The sequence below is a fragment of the Epinephelus lanceolatus genome, chromosome 4, assembly GCF_041903045.1.
Source record: "Epinephelus lanceolatus isolate andai-2023 chromosome 4, ASM4190304v1, whole genome shotgun sequence".
Lineage (NCBI taxonomy): Eukaryota > Metazoa > Chordata > Actinopteri > Perciformes > Serranidae > Epinephelus > Epinephelus lanceolatus.
Window position 1 is genome coordinate 14,119,183 of NC_135737.1, and position 24,860 is coordinate 14,144,042.

The 24,860-nt window shown below is 41.8% G+C and overlaps 1 protein-coding gene across 2 annotated transcripts in view; it reads right to left on the reverse strand.

The window, feature by feature from the left end:
* The window catches only part of ryr1b (ryanodine receptor 1b (skeletal)), a 106,441-nt gene that overhangs the window by 40,514 nt on the left and 41,067 nt on the right, over positions 1-24,860 (reverse strand). For both annotated transcript variants that reach the window (XM_078166919.1, XM_033630812.2), the window contains 34 exons: positions 24,446-24,792; positions 24,119-24,254; positions 23,725-23,885; positions 20,850-21,012; positions 20,637-20,723; positions 20,122-20,348; positions 19,422-19,866; positions 18,757-19,338; positions 12,438-12,638; positions 12,020-12,131; positions 11,786-11,932; positions 11,388-11,661; positions 10,948-11,065; positions 10,688-10,820; positions 10,345-10,439; positions 10,105-10,240; positions 9,836-10,019; positions 8,940-9,051; positions 8,697-8,817; positions 8,424-8,593; positions 8,045-8,265; positions 7,839-7,929; positions 7,491-7,631; positions 7,214-7,377; positions 6,315-6,393; positions 6,119-6,208; positions 5,777-5,917; positions 5,476-5,553; positions 5,312-5,387; positions 5,102-5,225; positions 4,876-4,991; positions 4,692-4,759; positions 1,928-2,049; positions 1,599-1,648 (listed from right to left, as the gene is read on the reverse strand). In XM_078166919.1, coding sequence (XP_078023045.1) covers positions 1,599-1,648; positions 1,928-2,049; positions 4,692-4,759; positions 4,876-4,991; positions 5,102-5,225; positions 5,312-5,387; positions 5,476-5,553; positions 5,777-5,917; positions 6,119-6,208; positions 6,315-6,393; positions 7,214-7,377; positions 7,491-7,631; positions 7,839-7,929; positions 8,045-8,265; positions 8,424-8,593; positions 8,697-8,817; positions 8,940-9,051; positions 9,836-10,019; positions 10,105-10,240; positions 10,345-10,439; positions 10,688-10,820; positions 10,948-11,065; positions 11,388-11,661; positions 11,786-11,932; positions 12,020-12,131; positions 12,438-12,638; positions 18,757-19,338; positions 19,422-19,866; positions 20,122-20,348; positions 20,637-20,723; positions 20,850-21,012; positions 23,725-23,885; positions 24,119-24,254; positions 24,446-24,792 — 5,512 coding nt within the window. The remainder of the gene's footprint in view (positions 1-1,598; positions 1,649-1,927; positions 2,050-4,691; positions 4,760-4,875; positions 4,992-5,101; positions 5,226-5,311; positions 5,388-5,475; positions 5,554-5,776; positions 5,918-6,118; positions 6,209-6,314; positions 6,394-7,213; positions 7,378-7,490; positions 7,632-7,838; positions 7,930-8,044; positions 8,266-8,423; positions 8,594-8,696; positions 8,818-8,939; positions 9,052-9,835; positions 10,020-10,104; positions 10,241-10,344; positions 10,440-10,687; positions 10,821-10,947; positions 11,066-11,387; positions 11,662-11,785; positions 11,933-12,019; positions 12,132-12,437; positions 12,639-18,756; positions 19,339-19,421; positions 19,867-20,121; positions 20,349-20,636; positions 20,724-20,849; positions 21,013-23,724; positions 23,886-24,118; positions 24,255-24,445; positions 24,793-24,860) is intronic.

The following is a 24,860-nucleotide window of genomic DNA, read 5'->3' on the forward strand; positions in this document are numbered from 1 at the left end:
GCTGATACACTGTGTGCAACTGTGCATTAAAGTAAGATTCAATAAGTCAATGTTTGGGAAACACTGATTAGCTGTATAATGCACGTGCATATGCCCATGGTCATCTGGTGGGAGGGGCCTAGGACAGAGAGGGAGGAGCTGCATTTTCAAGTCCTGCTTTTTTTCTTTTCCTTTTCCAAATTTCTGCCTACCCCAGCTTTCACTTGTAATTATGGGACAGCTGAATCATATATTGCTATACTGTGCTATATTCTATTAAAAATTGATTTCTTAAGTGCAATGCTACCACTTTGCAGTTTGACTGCAATGGTAGATCAGTTGCAGTGGTGCCCCTTGACGCTCATGTACCATGTGGTACAGGTGAGCCAAGCTAAAAGAGACAGGCTCAGTTTGAAATGCATGCCAGTGTCCAGCAAACACTCGTTATAAAAGAGTGACTGTCAGTGACACATGATGGCGAAGGGGAAAAGAATGAGTATAAAGCATATACTGCCTCATATAAGCCAGGATAAGAACACTTCATTGAGCTGCGGCACATTGCTGTCCTACCTCATACCACTACAAACATTCATGCTCAAATTACTCTCAGTTTTGTGTGCCACTCTGAGTCTAGGCCTTAAAAGCAAGAAATACAACTTTATAAACACCTGGGGGCCAGATGTATAAATGATGTGTACACACCAAAAACATGCATACAGCATTTCACATAAAAGCTCTGTGAGAATGTGCACACCTCATCCATACTTCACGCCAGATGTACACTGTTTTCTAGAGATAGCTGTGGGTGATATAATAAGATGAACATGAAATATAAGATGATGTAATATAAGATGACAATTTAAATCTGAGTCATCATCTCCCTGAGTTAATAATATCCTGAATTGTGAAGCAAATCTGTTTCAATATGAGCTCTACAAATTCATCAGTTTATTATCACTCTTATTTTAATAATGATAATTAATAGAGATCACTGCAATGATGGTTTGCAGATACATGTGATAAATTAATGGTATAGGTACTATAAATAGCCACAGCTGTACATAATGAGCTGTACTATTGGAGTACCTCACCAATGCATCACAGTCAGTTAGACTGCACTTTGCTCTTTTTTTCATTGACAGGTTTAATAAGTGGTGGGATGGCACAAGTATTGTTAGGCAAAACAAATGTTTAGGGGTGTTTCTACATCCATTTATGGCTCACTGTGGGAGTGAACATGAGGCATGTGCATGTGCGCCAAGCTCCACAATGACTGAGATATGTAAAATAGAACCACATGTCTAAATCTGATGAAAATAATGCATATGTGTATTCTGTCTGAGATTTAGTTGTGAATCTACAGAGATTTATGCATCTGGCCTCAGGTTGCAGAAAACATCAAAGCCAAGCAGAAGGTGATCTAAAGAAAGAAGCATTAGGCGAGCAGATCCAGTAAGAAGAAAGGAAGAAACGCTGCAATGCTTAGTACATAAATGGGATGGTAAGAAGAAAGTGGAAGCAAAACAGATATGGAGAAATCAAAGGAAATCAGAGAGGAAAACAGACACAAAAGGACAGAAATGGTGATAGGTCATAACGCCCTCATGCAGATTCCTTACCAAAAAGAGATACTCTGTGCCTCACCAAAGCAGCCAACTTACAGAAGATACTGAGGTAGGAGGAGAAAAGGGAGAAGGAAGGAAAATGGTAAGGGGGACACAGGGTAGGAAAGATGTTTGAAGTAACACAGAAAGCAAAAGGGAGGTCAAGGAAATTGACTGGATATTGCACAATGACAGAGAGACTTAGGGACATGGAAGAGGGAGAGGACCGACACTGTCAGACAAAAGTACTAAAGGAAAGGTAGATGGTAAAGAGTTCATGTCACATAATTCAGAGAACAAACCATTCTTCTGAAAAACCTTGTCTAAGCTTTTACTGCACATACCTTGCAATCATCTCTTTCTCCTTGTTGGAGGAATGCCCTCCACTACCCAAGACTTTAGCAGGAGTAGAGAGGAAGTAAAGGCAGTGGTTCTTGAAGTACTGATTTACTAGTGGCAAGAGGATCTATGAAAAAAACAAAACAACCTTAGATGAAACATTAATTACAGAAAATAATAACTTCCTAAGAAAAACACCAGCATGCCATTAAACAGGCCTCATGCCTCAGTGTTCATTAAGGACAGCAGGATTGTGTAGAAAGCGGGCAGATGGAACCTCAAAGGGAGGATCCATCTCTGAAGCCTTGTTTCCACCAAAAGTTCTAATGAGTCCAAGGAACTACTTTTCAAGAAACTAAAAGGTTCCTTCGGCTCTTTGTCATCTGAGTTTTGACTGCGGCCTTAAGACCCATGATGATAAGGCAAATTTGGTCAGTGACGTATGAAACTGCAACATTATTGGATGAGTGCTGCTGGTGTTTGCAGGGGTGAACACACTTGCAGCCTGCAGTTCAGTGTTCCAGCCTATTTCTTCTAAAAATCACGTTAGTAAAATAATTCTACTTAGGTTTCGTCTTACTGCAATGACTTTTAGGCCTACTACTGCACAGTATTGTTTCAAGTTGGATGAATGTAAGAAATACAGAAGAGGAAAATGAAACTACGAGCATCTATTTCCACAGTATGTCATCTGTGGAGTGTTTGATGGTTATGTATTTGTGCTTTAGATTGTAGCTGTTGTGAAACAATCAGAAAATAATGTTTTATTTCTCTCATTCACTGGCTATCTAACAGCACAGCAGCCTATCTCTCTCTCTCTCAGCTCATTTGTCTGCTCCATGCTCTGAGCTCGTTGGTGCAGTCCCTCTGTCTTTTTCTTGCTATCATTTTTTAAATGAGTTGGCAAGCAATACTGGATTACTTCTTTGTTTTATCAATGAAGCAGTGCATGAGTTGAAGCAGCAGTGTGTGTTTGACCAATCAGCAACATTCATCCCTGCAAACCGCACCCTGAATTTTCTGTACTTTGATCATATACAGTACAGGCCAAAAGTTTGGACACACCTTCTCATTCAATGCGTTTTCTTTATTTTCATGACTATTTACATTGTAGATTCTCACTGAAGGCATCAAAACTATGAATGAACACATGTGGAGTTATGTACTTAACAAAAAAAGGTGAAATAACTGAAAACATGTTTTATATTCTAGTTTCTTCAAAATAGCCACCCTTTGCTCTGATTACTGCTTTGCACACTCTTGGCATTCTCTCCATGAGCTTCAAGAGGTAGTCACCTGAAATGGTTTTCCAACAGTCTTGAAGGAGTTCCCAGAGGTGTTTAGCACTTGTTGGCCCCTTTGCCTTCACTCTGCGGTCCAGCTCACCCCAAACCATCTCGATTGGGTTCAGGTCCGGTGACTGTGGAGGCCAGGTCATCTGCCGCAGCACTCCATCACTCTCCTTCTTGGTCAAATAGCCCTTACACAGCCTGGAGGTGTGTTTGGGGTCATTGTCCTGTTGAAAAATAAATGATCGTCCAACTAAACGCAAACCGGATGGGATGGCATGTCGCTGCAGGATGCTGTGGTAGCCATGCTGGTTCAGTGTGCCTTCAATTTTGAATAAATCCCCAACAGTGTCACCAGCAAAACACCCCCACACCATCACACCTCCTCCTCCATGCTTCACAGTGGGAACCAGGCATGTGGAATCCATCCGTTCACCTTTTCTGCGTCTCACAAAGACATGGCGGTTGGAACCAAAGATCTCAAATTTGGACTCATCAGACCAAAGCACAGATTTCCACTGGTCTAATGTCCATTCCTTGTGTTTCTTGGCCCAAACAAATCTCTTCTGCTTGTTGCCTCTCCTTAGCAGTGGTTTCCTAGCAGCTATTTGACCATGAAGGCCTGATTTGCGCAGTCTCCTCTTAACAGTTGTTCTAGAGATGGGTCTGCTGCTAGAACTCTGTGTGGCATTCATCTGGTCTCTGATCTGAGCTGCTGTTAACTTGCGATTTCTGAGGCTGGTGACTCGGATGAACTTATCCTCAGAAGCAGAGGTGACTCTTGGTCTTCCTTTCCTGGGTCGGTCCTCATGTGTGCCAGTTTCGTTGTAGCGCTTGATGGTTTTTGCGACTCCACCTGGGGACACATTTAAAGTTTTTGCAATTTTCCGGACTGACTGACCTTCATTTCTTAAAGTAATGATGGCCACTCGTTTTTCTTTAGTTAGCTGATTGGTTCTTGCCATAATATGAATTTTAACAGTTGTCCAATAGGGCTGTCGGCTGTGTATTAACCTGACTTCTGCACAACACAACTGATGGTCCCAACCCCATTGATAAAGCAAGAAATTCCACTAATTAACCCTGATAAGGCACACCTGTGAAGTGGAAACCATTTCAGGTGACTATCTCTTGAAGCTCATGGAGAGAATGCCAAGAGTGTGCAAAGCAGTAATCAGAGCAAAGGGTGGCTATTTTGAAGAAACTAGAATATAAAACATGTTTTCAGTTATTTCACCTTTTTTTGTTAAGTACATAACTCCACATGTGTTCATTCATAGTTTTGATGCCTTCAGTGAGAATCTACAATGTAAATAGTCATGAAAATAAAGAAAACGCATTGAATGAGAAGGTGTGTCCAAACTTTTGGCCTGTACTGTACTTTCAGAATCTTGTTTGTGTATTTCACCAAAGTTTCTCTGACTTTCCTTGAGAGGCAGATAAGCAAAAAGATAGCCCAATACAGCATCAAACATCTTACCTTGGCAAAGAATTTGATCTCTTGTTCATGTGGTGACTTCTCCACTCTACCACTGCTAACCACAGCCTCTGTATAAAACCAGAATTAAAAATAAATCAGTTCTCTGGCATCGTCAGGTATATTATGGATTAAATGGCACACGTTACAGTACAGTGCCCATGAGGATTCTCTCAAACAACAGTACCAAGATGAGCAATGAACTCCTGGGCGATGTCCATCCATTTGAGAAGCTTCTGGAGGAAGCCGTAGGCAAAACGTTTCTCAATAGAGGAAATGTCCTGCTCCATGTCCTTCAGTCCCCTGAGGATGGAGACAAGAAGGAGTAAAAATGGCACAGAGAGAGAGAGAGAGGAACATGGACAGAACTGTCAGAGGAAACATTAACTGAATGCTGAAAACATCCAGCTTACCTCGTCACAGCATATCCATTGAGCTGGAGAAACTTGAGCAGGTCCTGGGCCTTCTCCCTGTCCCTAGCCTTCTCCTTTGCCGTCAGGGTGTCATAAGGCACAAGCAGAGGATGGGTGCCACCACCTGAAAAATATCAGTTTAGGACTCAACAGACTGGCACCACCACAAAAAAGTTCTCAGTTGAGACTGTGTATAAAGAAGCCTCTTACCTTTGGCTTGTAGCTCCAACTTCTTCTTCCTGCCCCAGGTGTTGTGATAGTTCTCAGCCAGCTGCTCAGCCATAGACTGCATGGAAAGGGTGAGAAAACCAAAAAGTCAGGCTCCTGACAAATGACTATGAGATGTATCAGTGCTGCAACAGACAGATTCATACCTGCAGCTCTCTGGACAGGGCCATTCCTGCGATATCTATTGGCTGAGGGCTATAGCCATGACTGGGATCATAAGTGGCCTGAAACACACCATATAGAGCAGTGGTTCAATAAATATTCAAGAATATTGATATCAATGGGTCACAGCAAGCATGTACTGTGAACAGGTAGGTCTGTAATGTTGTCATCCTCTTATTTTATTATTATACTTGTGTAAGAACCCTCCATTCCAATATGTCCAAATAGGACACATGGCATCAAACATCAATACTGAGTGTTTTATTCAGCTCCTCTCTGTTGTACCTGAGCAGTTTGGGAGATCTTGCGTGTGGCAGCCTTCTTCTCAACATCCCCCTCCCCGTCCCTGGCTTTATCTAATGTCCACTCCCAGGCCAGCATGGCTTTTATGGATTCTTTGATGGGCCAACGATAAATCTCCTTGTCCTGAGAAACACAGAAAGGAGAATTTAAAAATCAACAGGGAGCCTTTAAACAATATACTGAAGATCTTAAACATTCGGATTTAGAAATGTAAAGTTCATGGCTCAGGAATGTTGGTTCGATCCACTCTGAAAGCACATTTGGAACAATACAAAAATTACAGTTTAGTACCTGTGTGCAGATTATCAAGTAATGAATCATTACCTTTTCAGAGAACGTTTTGTATGGCCGGAGCATCGGGTGAGTCTTGGCATTCTCATCCAACACCTCTCCGTAGGTCCAGTTGTTCTGAATCTGAAATTATTTAACCATTTAGTCAAATATAACAAAGTACTAATGATTTTAAATGACAAGTAGGGACTTCCTTCATATCTGATGATTCACATTTTTTATAACTGACCTTTTCAAAGGCCCATTTGTCATGAGTGTGCTCTGCATACTTGTTGATGAAGGCATCCAGCCTCTCTGGGATGATGGTGCTGTGAATAATTTAGCTCATATTTAGAATATGGTTATGAATACCATTCACTATAAATCAAACTTAGCTTGCAGTAACCTGTGAATTATGTATAAAAAATATACATCCCTGTTAGTACTTAGGTCAGATGTCGCCTCATGACTGTCAGTTACTGCTTTTTCAAAGAGGACCTATTACTCTCATTTTCACATTCATACTTGTATTTAAAGTTTCTACTAGATCCATGTTTACATGCTTTAATGTTTAAAAACACTCTTTTTCCCCTCATACTGTCTGTGCTGAAACACCTGTATTCACCCTCTGTCAGAAACACTCTGTTTTAGCGCCTGTCTCTTTAAAGCCCCCTCCCAAAAAAGCCCAGTCTGCTCTGATTGGTCAGCATTTCGGGGAATGACTGTAACGGACAACAGGGGCACTGAAGAAGCTTCTAAACAAAACCTGACATGTTCCAGCAGGAATCTAATGCGAAATCGGGGAGAAGTTTACAACGGCAACAACCAAGTTTAAATGTTTCTGTGATGCTAGCAAGTATAATCTACGTCATGTAAACCCTTACAGTAGCGTGCCTGGAGCAGATGACCATATAAAGAATTCCGACATACTATGACATCATACTGTAGCCACAGCAAAAAAAAATGTTGGAGACAGAATATTCAGACTGAAGCCCACACAGTAACACGGTTTGAAGCCTGAGGTTTTGGCAAACAGGAATTATTGTAACACTATATATAAGAAACAAAACAAAACAAAAGTTTAAAGAACACTGAACAAGTAATTTTTTCTGTAGGCCACTGTGAACTTCGTTGTATTTTTCTGCTCACTTGGTTGTCTCCACTGGTTTGGGATCAAAGTTGCCTTCAGCATCCACAGACGCCTTCTTCTCAGTGTGAGAGGAGTAGGTCGCATCCACATAGTCAGGTGGGATGGCTCCTGCTATAGCACAGAGGCAAGGCATGGCAATCTTGAAGAGCTCTGCATCGAATCTCTAGAGTTTGGATGATATGAGAGAAGTCACCTTGATAATGACCCAAGCCTTAAACCTGTGTAATCAAAACAGTATTAACACAGTGGGTGAATACCAAGAGATATATCGCTCACCTTGTGTGCCAAAGATTCAAAGATTCCCCAAAAGAGTTTACGAGAAAGATGCAGCTCCTCCTCTGAGGTCACCCCGAAATTAGCCCATCCGTTAGGCAAGCAGTAATACTTCCAACAGCGCTCATAGTGATTGGTCAACAGCTGAAACAATTAAATCACAAAGGAGGATATATTTCATATATTGTATTTGCAAATAAGCAATCTACCTTTAATATCTGTGCATAACAACTGTTAGCAAATCACTGTAATGTAATCGGTATGCTGACATTTCTGTCTTTTCATTTCTAAACTATTCAATATAATTTTCCATTGTTATAAAATAAAAATAAGAATATGAAATAGGCAAACCTTGAGAGGCATCTTTGCATATTCATTGAGGATGGGCACATCAAATACCAGCCGCCTAAGCAGATGCTGCAGCATGGAGGGTCGGAGGTACCTGTGGATGTCATCAAAATGCTTCATGATGAATGTAAACTATGTAAGGAATATGTTGCAAATTAAAATAAGCAAAATCTAATAATCTAAACAGAGAAATCTGGATTAGCACTGACTTGCAGAGGGACATGAGGCACTCCTCAATGACATCCCTCTGAGCCTTGGTGAGGGCTCGGCCACGGGATAAGCGATAGATGGTGTGGAGCATAGAGTCGATCATGATGGCACGGTGGTCTGTCCCAGCAAACAGCGGGGCACACTTGGTGAGCAGAGGCAGAACAGCCGAACAGAGGTAGCGGTTCAGTGCCAAGGCCATTTCAGTCGTACTGAATGCCACCTGTAATCAGAGTGGAAGACAGAAAAACAACTTGTTCCGAGTGCAGTACTTTGGAAACAGATGGATAATGACTCACATCATCCTACGGATTTCTGGAGATGACAGGAGCAAAATTTCTCTTGCTGTTTAACTTTTCGTCTGTGTCTTTTCCTACTCACCGTGTCCAGAGAGGCTGCTGCTCTCATGTCAGGCAGGAAACCAACCTCCAACACATGAAGCAAGAAGTCCTGGTTGTCGATACCATACACTCTGTCGAGGAACAGCACCATGGAGGCCTTGTGGTCTGGCACAAAACTGGCTGACATCTTAGGCTCAATAATCTGACCCTCTGTGGTTTGGACAGAAAAAATCATATATGCTGTATGGTTTCTGCCCAAAATATTGTACATTCACACAGTGTGTCCATACGTGATTCCAACTTGGTATCTAACCTTTGCCATAGGTAGGAATCTGCACAGGCAAGCTGATGACTCCCACCAGGTCCTCTATGGGCACCAGAGACCTCAGGATGGCCCTGATTCTGAGAGCTTCACCCTTACCAGCTTGGATCAGCTGCGGATATGAGCATGTAAGACATTCTGTATGAAACTAGCCACTGCTTATCAATCATATACAAAGCAATGTTGCCTGGAGGCTGAAGAAAAAACAATATTGAGAAAAGCTGTTGCACTCACATGCATCTCAGGGGCGCAGCGACCAAGCAGATCAATGAGGGCTGAGTAGAAGGACATAATGGCATTTCCCAGATGAACACGATTCTCCTCATGCTGTTCCTCACCACCAAACCTGCCAGTAAAGAAAACATCTATTTCTATAACTTGCTGTGTGTAGCATTACTTTAAAGGGATAGTTTGGATCCTTTGAAGTGGGGATGTATGACGTACTTATACAAAGTTAGTGTATTACAAACAGTACACGTCAGTCAGCATGTCCCCAATTTAAAGTAGCAGGCAAGAGTGCCAACACGGAGGCTAAGTAAAGTACTGCTGTGGAGCAAAATGTATTTTAGTCACCTAAAAAATCAATTTTGCTTAAGGTGTACACTATATTTAGAATATTTCCACTGCTTTAACTTTCCTGAGACAGTGATTTCTAATGGGGAATGGAAGCTGAAGTGAGCTAAAATAACTGTTTTTGTCAATGGAGTCTAGTGGCTTTGATGAGAGCATAGATGGGGAACTGATTTACTTACAGCTTTCCCAACAGACAAGGTACTTTGACAAGGTAAAGCGGTGAAAATATTCTAAACACAGCGTACACCCAAATAAAAACAGATTTCTTTAGGTAGCTAAAGTATGTTTTGCTGCTGCCCTCGTCCACAGCAGTATTGCTTGGCTTCCATGTCGGTACTCCTGCCTGCTTCTCCAAACTTGGGGCATGCCAACTGACATCTGCTGTATGTTATACACTGATTATGGATAAGTACCTCATACAACCCACATCAATTAATTAAGCTGTCTAGATTATTAGTTGAGTCAAACAGTGCAGCTTGATTCAGTTTTGTAACTACAAACTCAAAGATTAATGAGCCTGTATGAATAAGTATTACACCTACTATGCCATCACTTACATAAAGCGTCTGTCTTTTTTGACAGTGGGTCCATCCCTTGCTGGATCCTCTGAGATCTTAATGGCCTCCTCCATGGCGGCCAGCAGACCATTCCCGCCCTCTCCTCTCAGGGCTGGGCCAAAGCACTCAGGCCGACGGATGAGCAGGCGCACCACAACATTGGCATTCTCCTCCACACTCTCACCTGTAAGGGTCACGTGTGCAATTGTTATTGACAGATACCCACAATTTAAAACAAACACATGTAATTTTTATATGGGGGTGCTGACCGTTAACAAAGACAGCAAAGCGGAGGAAATCCAGGTATCTCTCTCCTCCACAGGGGTTCCAGCCGATGTCAGGGTAGCCCTTCGAAAGAAGCATTGGACACATCTGCAGACCGCAGCCTGCCAAGTATGTCACCACCTATATCACATGTGAGGGACACCAAGACAGATTATAAGATTAAAAGCCCACTGTGCCTTGTCATGTGTTTCTGGATCTTCTCATTTTTTAAAATCTTCTCTAACCATTTCCAGGTCCTGCTCCTGTAGAGCCAAGGCCAGCTCGTTGTTGTCGATGCATGAAGCCGCAGCCACATCCAGGGGTGTGGACCCACGCATGCCTGCAAGTGTAAAGTAAAATAAGTCTGTATCTATTTGCAAATAAGAGAATCAAAATTTGTTATGTTTTCTGCTGTAGGGGGAAACATTTCACAGACCCTCTGACTATAGGGAAACTTTAAAGTCTGATCTTTACATCTTGACCTGTTTAAATCCAAATCTGAATTCAATACAGATAAATTTTTTTTTTAATGAAAAATTTGCCATATGTACAGTACAGCAAACAGGGTGAAAGGTAGCTGACACTGACCCAAACCAATGCCGCTGTTCTGTAGTAGGTAGCTCAGATGGTCGAACATGGAGCGCTGGTTCTGTCGGCTGATACGACAGAAGTAACACAGGAAACGACAGCAGTTGGTCACCATTTGGGGGAATCTAATCTCCTGGAGAGAAAAGGTGGAAAAAAAAACATTAGGTTAACAAAGACGCAAGTTTCAACAAAGTCTCTAAATTACTCTGGATAGACTGAATAAGGTCGTTAAACTAAACAAACTTAAAATCGTCAGTTACCTTCGAGTCTCCTCCTCCACCCAACACATTGACCATCACCTCCATGACAGTCTCATGCATACCAAGAGCTCTCATCAGATTGGGGTGTTGGTAGAACACCTTGTTGTTCATGATGTTCCTGTAAGGATTACAAAAAGATTCAGATTCACATGTAACATTTCTTTAAAGGTCAAGTGTGTAGGATTTAGTGGCATCCAGCGGTGAGGTTGCAGAACTGAAATCCTAAACCCTACATAGTAAATGTTAAGCTCTGATAACCCATTAAAAAACAACTGTAGATGAAGATTTTAGGACAGGATGAAATGCCATTTAACAGAAATATATTACTCAAGGAAAAATCTGAAAAAATATTATCAAAATATTGATATCAATATCACGTCTTCCATCTTTATCAAAGCTGCAGATGCATTATGAGTACATACCACCAGCCCCACACTTACCCGATGCTCTGGATCATGAGCCGCTCCTCCTCTGGGCCCATCTGGACAATGAGCAGTGAACGTATCTGTCCTAAACACTCGAGTAGATCCATGGTGTCCTGAACAGACACGGCATTGATGGAGTAGGCTTTGGGCAGCGCCCGGATCAACTCGCCGAGGCCATCGTACTGCCTGTGAAGCAGGCTGAACATCAGGCGCACCAGTTCAGGGTTCTGAATGAACGACTCCTGGGCCCAGTGGATCATGGTGTGGGAGATCAACTCCTGGAGGGTGCCTTGGTGAAGTGGAACAGAGGGGTTCAATGTGTGTATTGAATTGTATTTGCCATTTTTTGACTCAAGTTGCCAATTAATGAGGTTGTTCAAATATCTAGCAGATCATTTGGCTGTTACGCTTACTGGGTTTTGGTTCCTCCTCAACCTCTGGCTTCTCCTCCTCGTCATTCATTTTGCGCAAGCTCTTGATCTTTTCGACCAGACTGATGAGTCTGCCCCTCAGTGAGGAGTCCACCTCTTCCTCCTCTGCCTCCTCCTCAATATGTATACCTGTGTGCAAAATGGGAATTCAGCATTAAAAAAGGAATTCACACCTGCAGAGTATAAAACACACAGGATCTTTAAAGAGCCTCTCACCGCAGTGAAGTAGAATGTTATTGTGGAATTCTGCCAGAGAGTCCCGCACGTCCTCAGGCACTGGACTGAAATCATCTTCTGAATTGTGCTTAAAGTTGGTCAGCAAAAGAACCTTGAAGAGGAACACAGTAAGACCCCCCCATCAGTTCAATCTTACCTCTTCTCGTTCTGCATTTTCATACATTTCCAGAGGTTTCTTAAGGTCTTCTGCAATACAGAATGTGTTTCTTTGTTGTTCTTGTGTTCTCTTATTAGATCAGAAACCAACCCTTTTCGTACAAGAGAGTACGAGAGTGTCAGCTCTCATTTTCCTTAGAAATTAGGTGGCAATGTGGGAGGAATATAATCCAAATCCAATTCAAATTTTAATGCCAGACAACAACAAAAAAAGGTATTTGATTCTGAAAAAAATCAGTACCTGGTCCTGTGGTGGTGAACGGAACTCGCGGGTCTTCCGCGCAGTCTCAGCAGCCGACATGGTGAAGGCTCTCATTAACTGGTTGTAACGTACTCGTTGGTTTTTCTGAATGTTATTGACAAAGTCGTCCGAATAGGCCACAATGGCCTCCACTCTGTGTCGCAGCTCGCAGTCGCAGAAGTACTGCAGGAGTGTGCACATCTGAGAGGGGTAGATAGGACAGGAATAAGAGTTTAGGAGGTATAATACATGCAAATTCAACTGATACTTTCAGGATATGAATACTAATGTGCAGAGTGCAAATGCATACTGATGAATAACAGATAGTGGTTTTTTTTGCTCCAAGTCTTTTTATTGATATTTGTACAAAGAGAAATAGTGTACAAAGTACATAAATTCAAAGGCGTTGATGATTAGAAATAATACAAATATAAACATAAACAACAACCCCCCCCGCCCTTCCTGGAACAATATTACTGTACCATTCGACAACCTAGTATTGATTGAGTTTGTATGCAACCACTTGTATTACATGCATCATGTACATATCGTACATATTTTATATGAATAAATAAAAGTGATACAGTTAGAATAATAATAAGAAAAATAATAATAATTAATTACAACAAAACAGCATGGTATACAAGTAAACAAAAGAAAATCAGCAAGTGATTGAGAGTGGTCCTTATGGGTTTCAAATTATGCATAATACAGGATCAGTCATGTAGAACACCAATATTAGTGACATCTAATTTCTCTATGTAACTCAAAAAAGGTTTCCATGTAGCATGAAATTTTTGAATACATCCTCTTGTAGAGTAACGAATCTTCTCTAGTACCAAATGGTGTAGAAGGTCATTGACCCACATCTTAAAGGTTGGGGGAAGTTTCTCCTTCCACTTAAAAAGTATTAATCGCCTAGCTATAAAAGATGCAAAAGCTATCATATTCTTTGCCTGGCGGCTAAGGTGAGTGTCTTGTGGAGTTATTCCAAATATGGCAGTAATGGCAGAAAGTTCAATAGGTACTTGTAAAACATCTGAAAAAGTTTTAAATATTGACTGCCAGAAATTGTCTAGTTTTGAACAAAACCAGAACATATGCGAGAGGGTGGCTGGTGCTTGCCTGCAACGATCACAAATGGGATCAATGCTAGGTGCGAACTTTGCTAGTCTCACTTTAGACCAATGAAGGCAATGCATGACCTTGAACTGGATAACTGTGTGTCGTAAACAGATTGAAGAGGAATGTATTCTATCTAAAGCTCTTTCCCAAGTCTCCTCAGGAAGTTCACACCCCAAATCGCCCTCCCATTGAGTCTTTAATGATGTCAAAGGTTCCAAATTATATGTATTTAGTAAGGAGTATATGTTCCCAATATTCCCTTTGGAACCTGAATTAAGCTTCAGAATGGAATTTAGGAGGGTGTTGGGTGGTTGGGATGGGAAGTGAGTAAATGATGTGGATACGAAACTACGGAGCTGCAAAAATCTAAAAAGATGAGAGTTTTGGATGTTAAATTTAAGCTTTAGTTGATCAAAAGATGCGAAAGTATTATCAATAAATAGATTCTCTATTGTGGCAACTCCTCTATCAGCCCATTCCTGAAAAGCACTGTCTATGATTGATGGCATGAACTGGTGGTTTCTTGTTATAGGAGCACACGTGGGTAGATCCCTGAGAGAAAAACTTCGTCTGAACTGTGTCAAAATTCTAAAAGAGTGTTTCACAATTGGATTTGAGGTGAATTTACATATGAAATTCAAAAGAGGAAGTTTTGAGCATAGAAGTGAGTGTAAAGAAGTATGGACACAAGAGGAGTTTTCCATTCGTAACCACTCAGGGGTAGTGTCACCAGATGGAGAATCTTTCCAAAACAGCATAGACCTAATGTTGGCAGCCCAATAGTAAAACTGGAAGTTAGGGAGAGATAATCCTCCATGTTTACGATGCTGCTGTAAAATCCTTTTCCGTATTCGGGGGTTTTTCTTGTTCCATATAAATCCCGACACCAAATTGTCCACTGCCATGAAAAAGGATTTAGATAGGTGTAGGGGAATGCACTGAAATATGTACAAGAATTTGGGCAAAACATTCATTTTAATTATGTTAATTCTGCCTCCTAATGACAGAGGGAGTAAACTCCAACGTTCCATATCTTGCTTAAGGCGAGTCAATAATGGTGAAAAATTAGCTTTGAATATGTCTTTAAAGGCATGTGTAATCCAGATTCCTAAGTATTTGAATTTTTGTGGACTGACTTTAAGCGGGAATAAACCAAAATCAATTTGCTTAGCTACTACATTCACTGGCATAATTTCACATTTCTGTAGGTTAATTTTGTATCCTGATATTTTGCCGAATTCTTCAAGCAGGTTGAGAGTATTTGGTAGACTAGTTAAAGGATGGGACAGATATAAAAGCATATCATCAGCATATAAGGACACCTTATTATCCGAGTCATATCTTCGTATTCCCTTTATATTGATTTCACCACGTAACACTAAAGCCAGTGGCTCAATCGCAATAGCAAACAGGAGTGGCGACAGAGGACAACCCTGTCGGGTACCACGATGGAGAGGGAAGTAAGAGGAGAGGTTATTGTTTGTTCGAACAGCTGCAAGTGGAGAAGAATACAGAACTTTAATCCAGGAGATGAATTTTTCACCAAAGCCAAATTGTTTGAGAGTATAGAAGAGATAATCCCACTCCACCCGATCAAACGCCTTCTCAGCGTCAAGTGATAATAATATTTCTGGAATGTCGGGTGGAGTGGGACCACAAAGAATATTAAATAGACGTCTAATGTTAAAAAAGGAGTGACGACCTTTAATAAAGCCAGTTTGATCATCGGCTACAATTGAGGGCAAAACCGCCTCTAAGCGGCAGGCCAGCATTTTGGAAAGGATTTTACTGTCTACATTTAAGAGTGAAATGGGACAGTATGAGCCACAATCTAGAAGGTTTTTGTCTTTTTTAGGAATAAGGGAGATGATCGCTTGTCGCATAGTTAGAGGGAGAGAACCAGTGGCGTGTGACTCCTCGAATACAGAGAGCAGGATGGGAGACAGCTGGTCTGCAAATTTTTTAAAGAATTCGCTCGGAAACCCATCGGGTCCTGGGGATTTTCCAGCTTGCATGAGCTTAACAGCATTCATAAGTTCCTGTGCAGAAAATGGTTTGTCTAGCTGCCTAGCTGGATGCAGTTTTGTTATTAATTGTGGGTACATTTATTTTCCTAAAAAATGAATCAAATAGGATATGGTCGCCAAGAGATTCACTATCATACAGCTTCGAGTAAAATCTATGAAAACATGAATTAATCTCAGAATGATCTATATGCTTAATGCCCGATTCATCGTTTATCTCAGCTATAGTTCTATCCACCGCTTTCTGATGGAGCTGATGGGCAAGAATCTTCCCTATCTTTTCACCACATTCGTATGTTTTACTCTGTGATTTATTTATTAGGTTTTCAATATGTCTTGTTGATAGCAGATTAAACTCTGTTTGAAGAGTTAATCGCAGTTTGAATAAATCATCGGATGGGTTGACAGCAAGTATAGTATCTAATTTGAGAATATCATTTGTTAGCTGTTCAAGCTTCATATTGTGATGTTTTCTTTGTTGTGTGCTATATGATATTATTTGTCCCCTCAGGTACGCCTTCATGGATTCCCACACTGTTAAAGGAGACATTCCTGGGGTCTGGTTATGTTCGAGGAAGAAGGTTATTTCAGAAGAGATAAATTTAATGAAGTCTTCATCTGAAAGTAGTAAAGTGTTAAGACGCCAGGGGTGATAGTTGGCATGGGAGATTGGTATACATAGAGTCATCGACAAGGGAGCGTGATCTGAAATAATTATGGCTTGATACTCACACTTTCTTATTAGTGAAAGAAGGCTTTTATCCAAAAAGAAATAGTCTATGCGCGAGTATGTTCCGTGGACCAGAGAAAAAAAGGAATAGCTTCTAGCCGTAGGATTTTGAAAGCGCCACGCATCAGCTACGCCGTTCGTATTAAGAAAAAGCTGCAGTTGAGACGCTGCACTGGATTTGGATGCAGTCCTAGGCGAGCTACGATCCAGAGTAGGTGATAATGTGCAGTTCATATCCCCTCCGAGGATAAGATAGTGTGTATCCATGTTGGGGATATGAGCAAAGAAATTTACAAAAAAAGAATTGTCATCCCAATGTGGTGCGTATACGTTGGCTAGGACAACTGGTGTATTATACAGTCTGCCCACTACAATTATGTAGCGCCCTGAGGAGTCTGTTTCAACCTTTGACATAACAAATGGGATGTTCTTATTAATAAGGATGGCCACACCTCTAGATTTGGAATGAAAATTAGAATGATATGATTGCCCGATCCATCCTCCCCTGAGTCGAAAATGGTCGAAGGTTCGGAGATGCGTCTCCTGGAGAAATGCAATTCCCGCCTTTAATTTTTTCAAATGAATCAATACTTTCTTTCGTTTAGTGGGGTGGTTCAAGGATTTTACATTCCAGCTTACAAAGGTTACGTCACAGTTAGCTGATTTGTTTGAAAAATCTGTGTTAGTCGTAGTCATATTCAAAACAAAGAGAGATTAGCGGTGCATTTAGTCTGCCTGTATTTATACTTTCAAAAGTGTTGAAAGGACCTTTAAAGGATAAATAAGCATAAATGATGAACCAAGGGAAAAAGAAAAAAAAAACTGATTGTAAACCCAGGTACAGTAAATCCCCAACCCTCACCTGAAAGAACAAGGTGATTCCCAAACCCCTCGCAACAGTATCTACACATTTAAGTGCTTGTGTGAGGATACACTAGCTCTAAAAGAACAAACTCTGCTGTAGAACATAGTTTAGTATGAGGCACCTTAGAAATTGTTTGAAATTTGAAAAGACAAAAATTATTTCTTCAGTTGTCTAAGTGCTGAGTATAGACAGAAAGAAAAATGATACTGATAAGAAACACACAACAGTATTCTGACCAGTCAGATTATTATATCGGTTGCAAACAAAATAAAAGAGTGAAAAGCAGCACAGTTTTGATACCTTAGGTGCCCTCTACTTCTTCTGGAACAGACTGGAGCCATTTGGCTCTGTAGAGTGTATTAGTCAAGGTGATATGTTTGCGTGACAGAATGGACAGCACCAACCTTATTCAGACGTAGAATTTAGCTATTCTCACTCATTTCAAGTTATGGTCAGTCTTTAAGAGTCCGGTAGGATTCTGGTTTTCACGTAGGCCATGGCTTCTCCCGCGTTTTGAAACTGCTTCTCAGTTCCGTTATACGTGATCTGGAGTCGTGCTGGGTAGAGAAGGCCATATTTAACACCGTCTCGTCCACGAAGTAGTCTTCTCACCTCGCCGAAGGCGGATCTGGCCTGCACGACGCTCGGGGGATAGTCCGGGAAGATGGAGATGTCGGTCCCTTTGAACCGGAGCGGTCCGGACTCCCTGGCGCGGCGAAGGATGTCAGCACAATCTTGGTAATAGTGGACTTTTGCCACGATGACACGGGGTTTACCGTCTTGGCTTCTCCGCTGTAGACTCCTGTGAGACCGGTCGATCAGGACTTCTTTGTCTATTTTCAGCACTTCTCTTAATAATTTGGAGACAGCTGTCGGTGTGCTTGAGCCTGGGGTCTCTGGGAAATTTAATATTCGGATGTTGGAGCGTCTCATTCTTCCTTCCATATCAACATATTTCTCCCGCAGGTTGCCGACTTCTGTCTCGAGTTTCCCCACTTTTGTTAGCAATGAAGTCACGTCGTCTGAGCATGATGAGAGCCCCTGCTCCATGTGTGCCACTGTTGTTTTCATCGTCTCCACATCGGAGCGAATCGCCGCGGTGTTGTTTGCTAGCTCCGTTTTTACTGCCTGTAGCTCGGATTTGATGTTTTCAAAATCTTCGGCCAGAGCGGACTTGAGTTCCGACCTGAGCAGCATATCGATGTCCGTTTTCAACGCCGTGAGGATTTCTGCTTTCAGGTCCGCGACATCCATTTGGTCTTCAGGCTCAGGTGTGTTACACCTGGGTGGTGAATCACTTGAGCTTGAGGCTTTGGGCCCAGTTACCTTCGCTCCTCTGGTAAACTCGAATTTTCGCAAATTGTAGGCCATTCGCGCTACGGCGTCACAGTAAAAATAACATATACTGAAAAAGAATTAACTCAGAGCGATGTATCGTAGTTTTCTGTTGGTATAAGGTGCCTAAAAAGAACTTTTAACCCGAAATTCAGCAGAGCATGTTGCTTATGCTGCCTACTCCATCGTCTGCTCGCTAACGCCCCCAACAGATAGTGTTTAAATATAAAGTATAATTACCTGCAGTTTGACAGACTCCGGAAGCTTCATCTGGAGTAATCCCTCTTCCGGACCCTCCTCCTCCTCTTTTGCTTCTGCCTCCACTGCCTCTGCCTCCTTCTCTTCCTCTGCCTTTTCTCCATCCACCTTTTCTTCTTTAGCCTCTCCCTCCTCCTTCTCCTCCTCTTCCCCTTCCTCCTTAGGCTCACCCTCTTCCTCCTTATCCTCCCCTCCTTCTGATTCTTTCACCTCCTCCTCCTCCTCCTCACCAACCCCTTCGTCCTCAAGCTCGGCCTCAGCTGCCTCCTCATCTTCCTCCTCCTTTGCTTCCTCACCTTCTCCCTCAGCAGCTACACCCTCCTCAGCTTTTTCTCCTTCCTCCTCCTCTTCCTCCTCCTTTCCACTAAAAACATTTGGATCAATCATCTTGAGGATATGCTTGGTGTCCTCATCGTTGAAGATGCCCATAATGAGCAGTGTACTGATCAGCTTCAGGATTGGGACAAAGTGGAACTCCACACTGCCTCCTACTGGATCCCGCATAGCTTGGCTACCATCCAGCACAGCCTCTGTTAACATGCTGATCGCTTTGGTCTTCAGCTCCTGAGGGGGAATGATTGAGATAAGCATGAGGCATCTAAAATTCCATTCAATCTTTCCAATGCAACCTGTTTCTTTTCTCTTACCTGCAGGGGGAAAATAGGACTAAGGGTGTACAAGTCAGGGTCTGTGCCAACAAAGTTGATGGATGAGAAATGCAGCTTTGGCCGTAAGCAAGTGGTTAGGCCAACACCGGGGAGAGAATGGGCCTTCTTTGCATCAGGATAGAGGTGGATGCTCAGAGTGTCTTCGGTCATGGGGACAATAAACTCCTTGTTGGTGCCCAGACGTGCTCGTTTGGCAGACTCCAGGTGAATGCTGATGAGCAGGTCATAGTAGCCGCTGCGGAGAGGACCAGGCAGGTAGGTGTTCTCAATGGCGTAGAAAAGCTGGGATTCATCCACATGACTGCAGAGGGCATGAGCCACTCGGTTATTGCCAAGTGCACACACAGCGCAGTAGAGCATGAGTGTGTGGTAGTGGAACTTCATCAAATCCTGACGCTCTGACAGCTCCAGGATGTCAATACACCTGAGAGACAAAACACAGACTGAAACATTAAAACTGATCAGGTAACATAGGTAACCAACTATCATAATCCTGACAAAAATTGTAACAACTGTAAGCAAATCCATAAATTTAAGTATGTGTGTATGTAAATTATGTGTGATAGATCCTCCAACATTTTGCAAATCAAGTTGCTCATTTAATTTCCTGATCAACTGAGGTGTTAACTGATCATTTTTCAACGATTACTAACTTCCTGCCCAGGCAACTGTCTCTGACCTGTTCTCCTCTGGGATGTGCAGAGCCATCATGATGAGAGGTTCAGTACACTCTACCATCCAGCCCAGCCTCTCACTCACTTTGCCCACCTCCGGGTTGAGGAAGTGATTGGGCATACGACTCCAGATAACTGGGGTCAGCATCTGAACATCCAGCCTGGGGGGGCACTGGGGGACCGGGTTATTACGCTCGCTGCGGAACATGGCTGCTGAGATGGGCATGATGTTCTGAGAGGGAGAAAGCACAAGAGGGGAGGTGGTGAAGGCAATCATAGACAGAAAAAAACAGTGAGATTTGAAAAGGGAAGCTGGGTTGGAAGGTGAGCTGACAAGCTTTGACCCATTCAGATAAACTGTCAACATTAGTTACAATGTGGATCTGAATTGGGTTTGAGAGGAAGTAGGCATGGAGAATATCTTACACAAGAAATTTAGAGAAGCTGAATCATAGGAGAAAAAAAAGATTTTCAGAAAAGGAAATTGTACCCTAGTGTGTGAGCAAAAGTAATTTCTGACCTTGAGTTTGCCCAGCTCCAGCTGTACCATGTTCTGATTGGTGGGCTGAACGAAGACGGCAGGGAACAGCTTGGTGTTGGGCTCCACCTGTAATAAAATACCTTTGGTTTTACGGCTCCACAGTGTAATATAACTCATCCAACTCATTTGAGGTTGAGTATGAAAAACACAAATACAAACACACACACACAACCTACACTATGCTTCCCTTACCTGGTAGAAGGTGTTAATCTCTTTTCCATTGGCTGTAAAGGTCATGAGGCCTGTTGCCAGATCGACCAAGCAGCCAACCACCATGTCTTCCTGACTGAAGCGGGTCTGCTGATTGCTGACCAGGTCCCCTCCCCACACCATGTAACAATTACTGTGCTTCATACTGCAGAGAAACAGCAAACACGCTGCTATGTTAAAATTCAACTCATCTGTTTTTTACAATAAAACGAAGGGGTAGAAGGAGGAAATTAAAAAATAACACACACACACACACAGACTACCAGCTCTCACTACATTAAGTTAAAACAGGGTTCCCTGGGCATCTTCCAGCAGCATGCAGCTAAATCAGAGCCTCTCAGCTTAAGAACAGCAGCTGTTTCTTCATCAGTCAAAGAGAACAAAGACAATAGGGCAAACACAAATACAGTCAGCGTACAACAGGTGATTAATTCTCAGTACTCAATACTCAGATCGTTGGTTGAAAAGGATTTCAAATCAATATTGTTGCCATATGAGTTGCCATATTCAATGTCCAGGAGCCAAACCCTATGAGCCACATGAGTAGCAGAGGAACACAGTTATCTCTTCAAGTTAAAAACTATATAATACAAAAATACAAGTATTGCACCTATCAGTTGTAACAAATTATAGGAAACATAAAAAATTCATCCCATCTTTAGGTCTCAAGGTCTGGGCTGTGTTAAGAGCGTCAATCTAATGTGCCCCTGTGGAAAGATAACCTGTGATTATTTTTTATGAAGCTGGAGAAAGTTCTGAGGATATGATGTCCCAGAGGTAGTTTTTGTAGCCTGCTATTTTTTTCATAGTTAATTACTTTTAAAAGGTGAGTAAAGAGAGGTGCTGTAGGTAGTCCAGTAAAAGGAAACCTTTTTGGTTAATGTGGCCTAAAGGAAACATATTTATGGGGAAAAGAAGGGGGCCAAGTACTAAACCATGGCGGACACTGCAGGATATGAAAGACAGCATGAAGTTACATGCTGTCCTTGTTGCTCCATTACTACTGTTACTTAATCTGAAAGTCAGGATTAGGTAGCTCTCCGACACAGGTTGGTAACAAAACAGGTGGTTTAAGTTGCTAAACATCATGTAAATTAGAAATAGAAACCTTCTCATCTCCTTCACAACTACCCATAAGATGCCGTTGACATTCAATGATACATCCTTTGATATTTCAGCCCCTCTGGGATGTTACAATGTTGCAGATGCATCAAGTAATGCAAATTCAACCAATCCCTGTGAATTCTTGGCAACCTTGCAATTATTTCCAATATCTGCAACTTTTCAGCAAATTTTACCAATCATATCCCTTCCCTAGATAATATCACCAAACTCACTTCCTTGTTTCCGATGTAAAGATGCAGACATCTGTGACATGTATGTCTCATTTTCACCAAAATAATGGCTGCTGAAGACCATGCAAAGCAATTTCCTGATGTTCTGCACAAAAGCCTGGTTAAAATGTTTTACACAGTGTGCAGCATTGTGGTGGAACAAAAACACTGAAAAACACTTTTTTTTTTACTGCAAACACACCCAGCAAATGGCGAAAACGTGAATAACAGACAAGAAAAATCCCTATGACAGAAGCTGATGCCTCCAGATCTATTGCAAGTGCTGAAACAGTCGAGGTGAGTTAGATTAAATATGCATGGTTAGTGGTAATATTAGTGTAGTATAAATCACAAACTCAGAACAATGTGATTGTATTCTCACTGGAAAAAGATACCTTCAATTTATCAATGAATTATACAAAAAATATGGGAGGGTCTGATATTTACAAATGAAGAGATAATTGTTTTTGCTTTGACTTTGTTTTCCAGAAATGTTTTCGCAAATTCCTGTGAGATGGTACATTGTAGACCAGTGAATGGATACTGTGTGCAAATGCTACTCAAGAAATACGACGCCAAATGGCCAGAGGGGGGTGCTATAATTAAGGCCCACAAATTCAATTTTTGAAAGATCATGACCCTAACACCGTAAGTCAGATTGACTTGAAATTCGCCACACAAGTCCAGGTCAATGTGCGCAACAAAAAACACACAAGAACAATTAAGGGCCCACTGTAAAATTTTCCGCTATTCTGAATTTTATGAAAAACATACTGACATCTCCTCCTAAACCATAGGTCTAATTTGTACCAGCCTTTCTGTGGATAATTACTGGACCAACATTATCAAAAGTTATCAAAAGCTTGTAAATATTTCATTGTGTTCTGAAGATATTGACCAGTGAACTTTAAATGGGGCATGGCTCAGCACATTAATAGACCTAACTCCATAACTGTCCAAGCCAATCATCACAAAACTTGCAGAAATGGCCAAAGTGGTACCAGTAACATATCTTGAAATTTTCATTAAAATCAACCACTAGGGGCGCCAAAAATGCAATAAAATGGACGTTGCACAACAGAAATCAGACTATGAAGAAACTGTTTGCCTAATCATTACAAAACTTGCAGAATATGTTAAATAATAATGATGAACCATGTGTGTAAATTATTTTAAAATCAATCAAAGAGGGGGCCGCAACACCATTTTGATTTTTATGAAACACACATTTTTTGACATCTCCTAATGCAGGTGTCGCAACTGTCAAAGGTTTTGATCCTACCCAGCTTTCACGTTTTGAAAGTCTATAAAGGCTTGAACCCCAGAGTTGCCGCTTGCAGCTATATTTGTAATTTGTTAGTGCTGTTTGTTCTTATTCCCATCCGCATGTGAATATAACAGCTAGCCTTAATCACATTACTTACATTTTAAACCAACATTGATAAATAATAAATATAAAGTCTGTACATGTACTGGCATTGCTCTTGTTAATAAAATACCATTAAAATGTGGGATGGACTAACCTGTCATGTATGTTGCCTTTGTCATCTCCCACAGTAACAGTGACACTGCGCACTTTGGAGAGGTCAAAGCTTGGATCAAACTGGTGGTAGTCAGGAGTGACCCAGCCAATCCACACACCAGAGGGCTCCTGTCCAGCAAAGATCCTCACAGAATAGTAATACTGAAAATAAAGAAGAAAAATAAGACAAGATCTGAGCGAGATATCTAGGAGCAGTTATATTGGATATCTAGAGATACTATGATAACTGAAGTGCTATGATGGAACCTAATATACTGTGAACTCCCAATGAGCAGGCTCAGCAAATCATGCCAGCCTGACTTTGCACAAACAGGAGGGATAATGTTGAGATGTGTTTTAAATCCAGCACTAGTAGAGGATCATTTTGAGCTCACAGTGGTGGTATTCATGATGATCTCAGGGTCATCTCTGTCATCCGGGACCACGTCCTCCACCAAACGTGGCACCGTTGGGGGGGCAGGAGCAGGAGCAAGGGGTGTCATGGCAACCTTCTTGGCTTTGAAGAAGAATCTAATGTGCACAGAAGGTAACATACATTTTGACACTTGTATTAAGGCTGTGCTGGACAATCTTACTCACTGCTGAATGTTGAAATGTGGGATGCCCTTTTCTGACCAATGTTTTGTTTTACGCTAAGACATAATATTCTGCACCTTTAATACTCTGCAGGCTTGTTCTTTTCTATAAAGACACAACCTTACCCTTTCTTCTTCCCTTTTTCTGACGCTGTGTCCTTCTCATTTTCCACAGAGATCTCCTTAGGCACAGACGGCTCCTTCTTCTCATCCTCTTGTTCCTTGCGGCCAGCAGACTTCTTCAGAACTTCAAACTCTGAGTCGGGCTCCACCACCACCACTTCCTCTTCGGGTATGGTGAGGGCACGAGTAAGAGGGGTTGTGCCTGCTGGGATCTTGAAGGTCTCATGGAACTGGACAGGCATGCTGAGTCTGAGGAACATCATATCGGTGTTGGCGTTTTGCGATCCAAAGGTCTTATGGGTCAGCTTTAGACAGGGGGCACTGTCCACAGTCCCATCCACACGAGAGACCTATGAAACACCATGTTTAATGATAAATAAATGATCTCGTTTAACAGCGCTGAATTCACTTAACATTG